Source organism: Magallana gigas, chromosome 7, assembly GCF_963853765.1.
Source record: "Magallana gigas chromosome 7, xbMagGiga1.1, whole genome shotgun sequence".
NCBI lineage: Eukaryota > Metazoa > Mollusca > Bivalvia > Ostreida > Ostreidae > Magallana > Magallana gigas.
The window spans coordinates 34,835,077-34,847,064 of record NC_088859.1 but is presented as its reverse complement, the minus strand read 5'-3'; the positions used below and the strand labels follow the sequence as shown (position 1 = coordinate 34,847,064).

The 11,988-nt window shown below is 30.7% G+C and overlaps 1 protein-coding gene across 1 annotated transcript; it reads left to right on the top strand.

The window, feature by feature from the left end:
* The first annotated feature begins 5,296 nt into the window (after window positions 1-5,296).
* On the top strand, window positions 5,297-9,843 carry LOC136270196 (platelet endothelial aggregation receptor 1-like). The gene is made up of 5 exons (XM_066067057.1): window positions 5,297-5,411; window positions 5,637-5,747; window positions 7,601-7,750; window positions 7,828-8,037; window positions 8,294-9,843. Exons 1-5 carry the CDS (start codon window positions 5,351-5,353, stop codon window positions 9,754-9,756), a joined length of 1,995 nt encoding a protein of 664 aa, XP_065923129.1. The 5' UTR covers window positions 5,297-5,350; the 3' UTR covers window positions 9,757-9,843.
* The last annotated feature ends 2,145 nt before the right edge of the window (window positions 9,844-11,988 follow it).

Below are 11,988 nucleotides of genomic sequence, written 5' to 3'. Positions count from 1 at the left end.
ATTCGCACTTTAAAGTGTAAAATTCGCACATTAATCCGTAAATTTTACACTTTAATCTATAAAATCATACATTAATCTGTAAATATTACACTTTAATCTGTAAATTTTACACTTTAATCTGTAAAATTGACACTTTAATGTTTAAAATTCACACTTTAATCTTTAAATTTTACACTTTAATCTTTAAATTTTACACTTTAATCTGTAAAATTCACACTTTGATCTGTAAATTTTACTTAAGAAATGAAGATAGTAATTTTTCTATTACGCGCATTGATGAAGTTTTCCGGACAATTTTTTCTTTGATACGTCGATCAATAGAAAAATTATTATCTTCATTTCTTATCATTTAATAAAACATTTTCAAATAAAAAAATGTGAAGTGTCATTGATCAAAAATGTAAATAATGTAAATGAAGCGGCGCGTATGAATACAAAACAACAACAGCAATGGTATTCAAAATGGATGCGCCTTCAGCTGATGCAGAGCTATTGAGCTGAATTTAATGGATTAAACACAAATAGTGAGTTTAAATCTGAACCGGATGAATTGAAAACGAGAGGAAAATACATGCGATAGCTTGTGATATTATTCACTGTGCAGAAAAACTCGTTTTAAAACTAGTTTTCATGTGAGATCGCTGGAATATGCAACTGGACATAACCATCCAAGGAAAGGCGATCGTGGATGAAAATAGCTTATATGTCGACAGAGAATAGTATGTATAAGCGACTTTTGTAAACGTTGTGGTAACTAGATAGCCAGTGATGTATTATGGTATATCAGCCACTTGGAATGCGCAGAAGGATTTGATGCAACACTCATAGCTTTACTTTACGACGCTTATTCGGATGACCGATCATGTACGTGTGTAAATTTAAAAATTATCGTTACCAAATTTGAACAGCAGTGTTACCGTGAAAGTTTATAGGCCTATATGTTCGTTATAATATTCCTAGAAAAGGAACAGCCAGCTGTAAATGTTGATTGATCTCAAGCAGACGAAATCGTGAGAAGAAGCTTATTTTTCTATTTCGTGAATCAAATAATGTGTTTTGTTTATTTTTTAAGGTTAAACTTTCAATTATTTATATTCACAAGTTTGCATTTTGTTTGCTGACAATAAAACAGTCACAACTTTACATTTTCTTGACAGTGTTTATCTTGGAAATTCCCGTTCTATAAATAGTGTTAGATCAGAACAGTTGACAAAAGTAGATCCGGCAAAAATTTTATTGATGCAGGTATCAAAGAAATTTTTCGACCAATCAGAAGCGCCGATATCTCATCAAACGAATAAATATTAAATGATTCTTTAATCTGTAAATTTTACACTTTAATCTGTAAAATTCACACTTTAAAATGTAATATTCACACTATAATCTGTAAATTTTACACTTTAATCTGTAAAATTCACACATTACACTTTAATCTGTAAATTTTTCACTTTAATCTATAAAATTCACACTTTAATCTGTATAATTTACGCTTTAATCTGTAAAATTCACACTTTAAAGTGTATTATTCACACTTTGATCTATAAATTAAACACTTTAATCTGTAAAACTCACAGTTTAATCTGTAAATATTACACTTTAATCTGTAAATTTTAGACTTTAATCTGTAAAATTCACACTTTAAAGTGTAAAATTCACACTTTAATCTGTAAAGTTTACACTTTAATCTGTAAATTTTACACATTTATCTGTAAAATTCACACTTTAATCTGTAAATTTTACACTTTAAAGTGTGAATTTCACACTTTAAAGTGTAAAATTCTCACTTTAATCTGTAAATTTTACACTTTAATGTGTAAATTTTACACTTTAATCTGTAAAATTGACACTTTAATGTTTAAAATTCACACTTTAATCTTTAAATTTTACACTTTAATCTTTAGATTTTACAATTTAATCTGTAAAATTCACACTTTATTCTGTAAATTTTACTCTTTAATCTGTAAATTTTACACTTTAATCTGTAAAATTCACACTTTAAAATGTAATATTCACACTTTAATCTGTAAATTTCACACATTAATCTGTAAATATTACACTTTAATCTGTAAATTTTTCACTTTAATCTCTAAAATTCACACTTTAAAGTGTAAAATTCACACTTTAATCTGTATAATTTACGCTTTAATCTGTAAAATTCACACTTTAAAGTGTATTATTTACACTTTGATCTGTAAATTTTACACTTTAATCTGTAAAATTTACAGTTTAATCTGTAAATATTACAGTTTAATCTGAAAAGCTTACACTTTAATCTTTAATCTGTAAATTTTACACTTTAAAGTGTGAATTTCACACTTTAAAGTGTAAAATTCTCACTTTAATCTGTAAATTTTACACTTTAATCTGTAAATTTTACACTTTAATCTGTAAAATTCACACTTTAAAGTGTTAAATTCACACTTTAATCTGTAAAGTTTACACTTTAATCTGTAAATTTTACACATTAATCTGTAAAATTCTCACTAAAATCTGTAAATTTTACACTTTAAAGTGTGAATTTCACACTTTAAAGTGTAAAATTCTCACTTTAATCTGTAAATTTTACACTTTAATGTGTAAATTTTACACTTTAATCTGTTAATTTTAAAGTTTAATCTGTAAAATTCACACTTTAGTCTGTAAATTTTACACTTTAATCTGGTAAATTCACACTTTAAAGTATAAAATTAACACTTTAATCTGTAAAACTCACACTTTAAAATGTAATATTCACACTTTTATCTGTAAAATTCACACTTTAATCCGTAAAATTCACACTTTAATCTGTAAATCTTACACTTTAATCTGTTAAATTCACACTTTAAAGTATAAAATTCACACTTTAATCTGTAAAATTCACACTTTTATCTATAAATTGTACACTTTAATCTGTGAATTTTACACTTTAATCTGTAAATTTCACACTTTAAAGTGTAAAATTCACACTTTAATCTGTAAAATTTACGCCTTAATCTGTAAAATTCACACTTTAAATTGTAATATTCACACTTTAATCTGTAAATTTTACACTTTAATCTGTAAAATTCACACTTTAATCTGTAAATATTACACTTTAATCTGTAAATTTGACACTTTAAGTGTAAAATTCACACTTTAAAGTGAAAAATTCACACTTTAAAGTGTAAAATTCACACTTTAATCTGTAAAATTCGCACTTTAAAGTGTAAAATTCAACTTTAATTTGTAAATTTTACATTTTAATCTGTAAAATTCACACTTTAATCTGTAAATTTTACACTTTAATCTGTAAATTTCACACTTTAATCTGTAAGGTTAACACATGTATCTGTAAAAATCACAAATTAATCTGTAAAATACTATGTCAACACCACATGGCTGTTTTAATCAAATGTCCGACATTTCTTTAATCTTGCTTTAATAATAGACATTGCAATCGAGAAATGAGTTCTCATTAGCAGTATTCAATTTTTCAAAAACTGAAACAGTTATAATTAAATTCTCTCAGACATATCAGTGTCACATGGCCAAAAAATGTCAACGCTAAGGGCTTTTTATAATGCAAGCCGTTTCCCTCGTCTCTTTCAATCAGATTAAAATTTTCACAAAAATTGAAAAAATTGATAATTTAATGGACTAAAAACTAGTGATCACCTCTAATTTATCTGACGGCCAGCCGGCCACTACATTGTACATAATTATATGGTGGCCGCAACATAAAATGTAGAATTATCTGTAACAATGTTTAGGGTTTTGACTTTTTGTTCACTTTTATGCAAATATACAGTCTTCAAGCCTGCTAAATGTAAACAAGACTTACTAGTTTGAAGCATCAATTTTATTCATTTGTATACAGTACAATTTTATTTAATCAAGTTTCTGTAGTACGTACACAACTCAAAGTACTGAACGTACTTATGCTAAATCGAGGTTTAGACAAAATGATACATAATGTATATTCTTTGAATAATCAGTAATTCAACGCTATTTGTTATTTTTATTGTAAAATCATCATAAAAAAGTGTGGAAAAAGCCGAGGCATAAAACCACCTATACCTATTTGAAAAATCCACATACTCTCTAATGTATGTGTATATATGAGCCAATTTTACAGGATAGTGTGTAAATTTAACACTTTTAAGTGTAAAATTTACAGATTAAAGTGTATATTTTACACTTTAAAGTGTAAATTTTACAGATTAAAGTGTAAAATTTACAGATTAAAGTGTAAAGATTTAAAGATTAAAGTGTGAATTTTACACTTTGAAGTGTGAATTTTACACTTTTATGTGTAAAATTTACAGATTAAAGTGTGCATTTTACAGATTAAAGTGTAAAATTTACAGATTAAAGTGTGAATTTTACACATTAAAGTGTGAATTTTACAGATTAAAGTGTAAAATTTACAGATTAAAGTGTAAAATTACCAGATTTATGTGTGAATTTTACACTTTAAAGTGTGAATTTTACAGATTAAAGTGTGTATTTTACACCTTAAAGTGCGAATTTTACAGATTAATGTGTGAATTTTACAGATTAAAGTGTAAAATTTACAGATTGAAGTGTGAATTTTACACTTTAAAGTGTGAAGTTTACAGATTAAAGTGTGAATTTTACAGATTAAAGTGTAAATTTTACAGATTAAAGTGTAAAATTTACAGATTAAAGTGTAAAATTACCAGATTTAAGTGTGAATTTTACACTTTAAAGTGTGAATTTTACAGATTAAAGTATGTATTTTACACCTTAAAGTGTGAATTTTACAGATTAATGTGTGAATTTTACAGATTAAAGTGTAAAATTTAAAGATTGAAGTGTGAATTTTACACTTTAAAGTGTGAAGTTTACAGATTAAAGTGTGAATTTTACAGATTAAAGTGTAAATTTTACAGATTAAAGCGTAAAATTTACAGATTAAAGTGTAAATTTTACAGATTAAAGTGTGAATTTTACACTTTAAGGTGTAAATTTTACAGATAAAAGTACACTTTAAGGTGTAAATTTTACAGATAAAAGTGTAAAATTTACACTTTAAAGTGTAAAAATAAAAAAATGTGAAGTGTATGTTTGGCACTAATACGCTTCCGTAACATGTATTATTGTACATTGTCGAGATTGTTTGTATTATGACTCCATTAAGCTGATTTTATCATACCTATTGTTCCTCAGGTGAGCGATGTGGCCCATGGGCCTCTTGTTCTTCGTCGAATCGGTCATTATTCTACGGGGATCATTGTTCTTCTTAACACCACCAGACAATTTATACACAATAGTAACCACTGCTGTTTTTTGTTTTCATTAAAACAAGAAAAAATATTTAATTTATGTTAATTAAAGATTGTTAAGCAATCAAATATGTTAATAATTACAGATGGATTCCGTTGTTATGCTATTTGTCCTTTATTTGTTGAACTTATTGAATATAACTCAAGGTAAGTCAAACTGAGGTAGGTCTTGTCGCGTGTTTTAAAGATTTAAAATATTGTTTAATAAACAAGCAATCATGCAAATGACTTTGCCAGAAAAATTATTATTAAGACAGTATTTTTTTTTTCAAATAAATAAAACATTCCTGAGAAATGTTTACTTTTAAAAAATGAGTTTGTTTACAAAATACGTGTTTTGGCTGAATATTTGGGCTTTTAATTTCTATTTAGGTCAATGTTTTAGCAATGGGACATGTGTCTGTCACTGTGAAAACTGTACTTACGGATGTACCGCCTGTTTACCTGGATGGAGCGGATCTACAACAAATAATTGTCAAAAATGTAGGGTTTACATATAAGATGTATCAAACCAATAAAATTGTATATGGTGATAAATATTATGGTTTGAAGGTCTTTGTATACATTAAATAACGAAAACACGGCGGAGTGGAAGGGCCAGATAAAAAAATAAGTAAATCTTATTTGTTCGGACGAAGAACTTTTTTGTCGGACGAATTAGCTATTTGTTCGGACAAATTAGTTATTTGTTTTAAAAAATTACGATTTGTTCGGACAAAAAAGTTATTTGTTCGGACGAATAAGCTATTTATTCGGACGAATTAGGAGTTTGCTATTTGTTCGGAAATAAGTTATTTGTTTTGGCGAAAAAGATATTTGGTCTGAATTGGTTAATTATTACATATAAGAGAGAGAGAGAGAGAGAGAGAGAGAGAGAGAGAGAGAGAGAGAGAGAGAGAGAGAGATTTCATAATCATTGATATGCAGATGTGAACAGTCTGAATCAGTTTACGGGATCATGCGCAGATCTAGGAAAATTTCCCGATCAGGGGTTGGAGGGGTTAAAGATAATTTTGTCCCCCCCCCCCCCACTTCCCTTAAGATCTTGAGATACATTCCCTGGAGATGCCCATTCTAGGCAGAGCAGGTTTTTGTAAAGTAATTGATAAAAAATAATTCGCGCTATGCCATAACAAATAATATTACTCCCGCCATTATATTTATCGACATGCAAAATTTTTACAGATTTTAAGACTTCAGCTTATATTCTGGCAACAATATATGACAGATTTTGTTTAAATGAAGGAGCATACAAAGATATTTCATATTGTGGCAGCGAAATTGATCAATAAGGGGGGGGGGGGCGCTGAAAGAGATTTAAGTTGTTATTCTACAGTGTGTCAAGTTATTCTTGAATTTGATAAATTATATAGTCGCTTATTTGATGACACTATATAGGAAACCAAGCAAAGTTGTACTTTATCGTATTTCTTACATTTGACGACACAATATGTATATCTAATCAAGAAAACGCAACTCACATTTATATTTAACAAGTTTATGTGCATCAACCGTACCCCTTAGAAAATTCAATTTCATTTTAGATTTACATAGTAAAGTTACCCAAAATAGGCCCAGGACCCCACATCCCCCCCCCTCGGTAAACATAGATATCCCTTACAACCCCCCTCCCCTCCGAAACATTTTCTGGATCCGCGCATGTGCATCTATACCAGTATAAGCACCAAATATGTCCACGTAACTTATCAATCTCTGTTGAACTTCAAAGATTTGAAATTCAATGGATTTCCTTGAATCGTGTGCTTACATATTATATATATTTTCATAGCTAATAAAATACATGAGATTAGTTGTTTCTAACTTACAACTTGTAATTGATCAAAATTGAAGAACAGTTTTTCTTCAATGTCGAACCAATGTAACTAACGCACAGCTGATTGTCAAAATACGCCAGAAAACATGTATTTTTTCCCCACATATGACCGTGTAAACAATAAAGTTAACACTTTGCCGCTCCACTGAACAGAAATTGCCGTTATCGTCACCGCTCTAATGAATACAGAGCGCCGTTATTAGATTTCGATTCAGTCTTAATTTTTCAAATTCATTTTTTGGCAAAATTATTGGGGCGGATACCGCCTTTGCCGCCCCTGTACAAACATCCTTATTCGTCCGACAAATCGTAATTTGTCCCAACAAAGCCTAATCCGTCTGAACAAATAACTTATTTGTCCGAACAAATAGCTAATTCGTCCGAACAAATAGCTAATTCGACCAAACAAATCGTAATTCGTCTGAGCAAATTATCTAGCACTTCCACGCCGCCGTACGAAAATGTACAACACATTTTTATAAAATATTACGTTTTCTTTTAGCGAACACTTTTTTTCAATTACCTGCAATGGATAAACTTTTTGACGGTGATTCAAAAACTTACAAAATGGACAAAGGTCATGATCCATATGTTCGATCTCAATTTAACACTTCAGCAAAAATTGATCAACTAGACATAACCCTTGTGCTAGGTGGGTATGCATTGAATATTCATTATTAGATACCTTATCACATTCTATTAAGTAAATGAATTTACATATTTTGGTAGAATATGGGATAACCTACACAGTCTCTGTAAGGCAAATTTCATATAAATTTCTTGAATCGGAGATTTGCGACGAATTCACACACAACGATGTTAGTACCGAGAGAACTGTTACAGTGACATGTAACCGACCACTTCAAGGAAAATACATTGTTATTGTTGCCTCGAGTCCCTCAGAAACAACTCTAAAAGTGTTTGAAATTGAGCGGTTCGGTATGTTCACAACCTTTAATCTTTTTCGTTATACTGATGATAAACTATACGATCCCTAATACGGTTTTGATTTACAAAGATATGTATTTATAATTTTTAGATGTATTTTAATAAACATGAAAGATATATGTATTTTATTAATATGAATGATAGAATTAAGGCTAAATCACCCTTACTTGGTTCACTTTTATAATTAGTTTTTAGAACTCTAAGCAACTTTTATAATATGTTACTTTGTTATTCTTTCCAATCGTAGAATGTTCAAATGGTACTTTCGGGGAACATTGCAGTAAAATTTGCCCAGACGGATGTAACAAACAGTGTGATAAAAAAACGGGCGACTGTATTTGTAAGAACGGTCGCTGGGGAAACTCTTGTAATCGGACATGTCCTTCGTTCTGTGATAAAAATACGTGTAATTCTATCACAGGCGATTGTTTTAATTGTGTTCCTGGATATTATGGAGTGAAATGTGACAAAGAATGTTCTTTTGGGTGTCAAAATATTTGTAACACGACATCGGGAATATGTTCATGTAAATCAGGGTTCTATTTGTCAAACTGCTCCTTGACGTGTCCATCAAAGTGTTTAAATAATGAGTGTCTTCAAGAAAAAGGAACTTGCCTGGTATGTCATAAGGGAACATATGGCGACTTTTGCGACCTGAATTGTTTTGGTGATTGCTACGGTCAGTGTGATAAAGAAGGCATATGTGGAATCTGTGCTAACAATAAATATGGTACTTATTGTAATCAAACATGTCCTAAAAATTGTGAAGCAGGGGTTTGTAAAAGAGGCACTGGTTATTGTGAAAATTGTAAGATAGGTTATATGGGAGAACAATGTGATGAAAGCTGTCCGGAACACTGTGAGTATTGCAGTCAAAATGGTTACGAATGCAAAAGATGTGTTGATAAATGGTATGGTGTTAAATGTGAGTTAAATTGTCCCCCCGGTTGTGGTGAAAACGGGTCCTGTAATATTGAATCAGGTATGTGCAATTGGTGTCCTGCTGAATATTATGGGAATAAATGCACTCGGAAATGTAGGAACAATTGTGATTCGGACAAAATTTGTGATCAGAGCACAGGGGATTGTCAAACCTGTAAAGCTGGTTGGTATGGACTGAACTGTTCAGAACACTGTAACAGTAATTGTATGAATTCAACATGTTTTAGCAATCAATCATGTGCGTTTGGTTGTAAAGATGGATGGTTTGGTGCACAATGTGATTATAAATGTAACTACGCTATTCGAAACTGTGGGCAATGTGATTTGATAGAGAATGCTCCGGTTTGTCGACATTGCAACGATAGATGGTACCTGATGGAGACAAATTGTTTCGAATGTCCTAAAAATTGCTCTTCTTGTATGTCAGTTGAAGAATGCTTGGAGTGTAAAAATAATTTTTACCATGGCAAGACTTGCAACTCAACATGTAACACAGCCTGCATAAATAAGACATGCTACATGACAGGGTATTGTAAAGAGGGATGTGAAGACGGTAGATATGGCGTCAGATGTGACCAAAATTGTTTGGAGCATTGTAAGACTTGTCACAATTCAACAATGTGTTTGCAATGTGAAGATGGATATTTTGGAGAATCGTGTCATATGTGTCCAAATAATCATGAAAAATGTGAAAATTATTCAAGATGTCCGATTGGCTGCAAAATGTGTACCAATCTCACAGTAAGTTTAAGAAGTAAGTATATTTGATTTCTTCATAACTTATCTGGCCACAATATTCATAAATTGTCGTAAAATCGTAATGTCAAATTTACTTTATTCAAACGAGTTAAAAATGAATTTAAAGGGTCAAAATACATATTTAAATTAAGACTTTTTCAGTTTATATTCTGTCCCGAGTTTTTGCATCCACCACTTTTTGCTTGATATTTCGATAATCATAAATACGTTTGTTTTCAAATTACGTTCATCCACTAATATGAAAACTGTCCAGATTATCTGTTTGGAAATTATTATTATAACTTTGGACAGACTATAGTTAAAACAATATTGAACTCATCGGAAAACGAAGTCTGAAATTCAAGGTGTCAATATCGGGTTGAATCGGACTCCTAAAAATATATATGAACAACATGTTAAACCGTTTAAGAAACACATGGCTTGACAAAATCATGTTGAATAAGTGACAAGCACGATGCCCCTTTTTGGTAGTGATACTCAAACAGTCGAAATGGTTCTATTACTTGGCTAGCAAAATGACTACATGCTGTATTATGCATTTTTCGCCCCAAATGTAAAGTTCTATACTCTGTCTCGAGTATTTGCTTCCACCACTTTTGCTTGATATTTCAATAATAGTAAATACCTTTGTGCTTAAACTAGTACGTTCATCCACTAATATGAAAAATGTCAAAATTTATCTGTTTTGAAACGCCCCCTCTACCGCTTCAGGTTTCAATACACATCCAAAAATTGAAAGTCTACGGAGATTTTGCATTGCATCAGCCATTAATAAGGCCGAATGATAATGTTAAAAAATTTAAAATTAGTGAAAAGAAAGATGTTAATATAAACAATAGCAATCATTGCAGAAATATTTTTATATAACCCATATATATGTGTATTGTATTTTTACTGCAACGTCGCTTCCTTCTTATCCTCACAGCGACATATCAAATACAAGAGCGTGAAGGATCTAATTTTAATTAGATTGATCCCGAATGAATCACCAAAGAAAGCATTTTATTGTTTAATGAAATTATATTCAATGTAAATGTAGAAAAGTATATTACCCTAATGGCGTCATCACGTAGATATTATTATAACGATAAATAGATCATCTTATTTTAATGTTTAAAAATAATGTTTTTGATGGAATGTGTGCTTTGTGACGTTGTATCGAATAGGAAACATTAAATCCATGTTTGTTCAAGTACCATTTTTCTTCTACGATCGGTATAATTATATGAACAAGAACATGTAAAAATGGTACCTGAGTAGACCTGCACTCTGTACTTGCAAAGGCAAAATACGGAGACAATAAGACTATATTTATATATTCATTGGTATGCAAATTCTGGGAAATGGTCCATTTAAGCGACGTCATAGATGTACAATGTTTGGACGATGATAACTAATATCAAAATTTTTGTGAAAGACATGTTCTGTTTCATGTTTGGTAATGTATGATTTTAACATGATACTACTTAAAAATTAATAAAAATATATAATGGGAGAGAGGTTTCTTCGCTAACCAAAGTTTTCTTACCCGCACCGCTTCTCACAAACCCCTAGCATATCGTGCTATCAGAAGTCGTGATTTTTCCCTGGATTTTGATTGGGGTTTACTGAAGCCGTTCGACCAATTAAAAAAAAAGCAAAGCATATCTGATTTAATTAACAATGTTTATTCACGAGTGTCTCTAACTCGAATAGCTCAAAACCCTTATTTTTTCTAGTCTTTCTGTTTGAGCCCACTTGGCACACCTCGGCCGATTCGTATCTCATCTAGGATATAGATTACGGAATCGGCCGAGGTTTGCCGACAGGTTTGAGCCTTCATATGCATGATGCATGTATCATACGATATGATACAATATGATACTGCTCATATGATGAAATATCATAAGAATTGGAATATGACATATTATAACAATCTCTTATTTATCAAGTTCTATTGAGTAGGACGAAGTTTTCTTGGTATTCTTGGTTTTGGGATAGGGTTTCGTACCTGAAGCTGGGCTTTTGTTTTGAATCTAAAGTTTAATGAACCATAAACATTAGTCAAAAAGGAATTCTTTACCAACATTTAAATCTGCTGTTAAATACCCAAAAAACGTATACCCGCTCCAGCATCCACATACATGTAATCAAGATTAAGTTGAAGCAACCTTTATATTTCACATCAAAATTTATCTTAAGTGTGCATATTGGGTATGAATACAATTTACTTCAAAATGTTACCAGCCCCAAGACCCTAAC

Bases quoted from the DNA above. Each gene is read 5' to 3' on its own strand.
- LOC136270196 (XM_066067057.1), top strand. From the start codon at position 5,351: ATGGATTCCGTTGTTATGCTATTTGTCCTTTATTTGTTGAACTTATTG. The intron at 5,748-7,600 runs GTAGGGTTTACA...GTTTTCTTTTAG, and splicing joins AACAAATAATTGTCAAAAAT to CGAACACTTTTTTTCAATTA. The intron at 8,038-8,293 runs GTATGTTCACAA...TTCCAATCGTAG, and splicing joins GTTTGAAATTGAGCGGTTCG to AATGTTCAAATGGTACTTTC.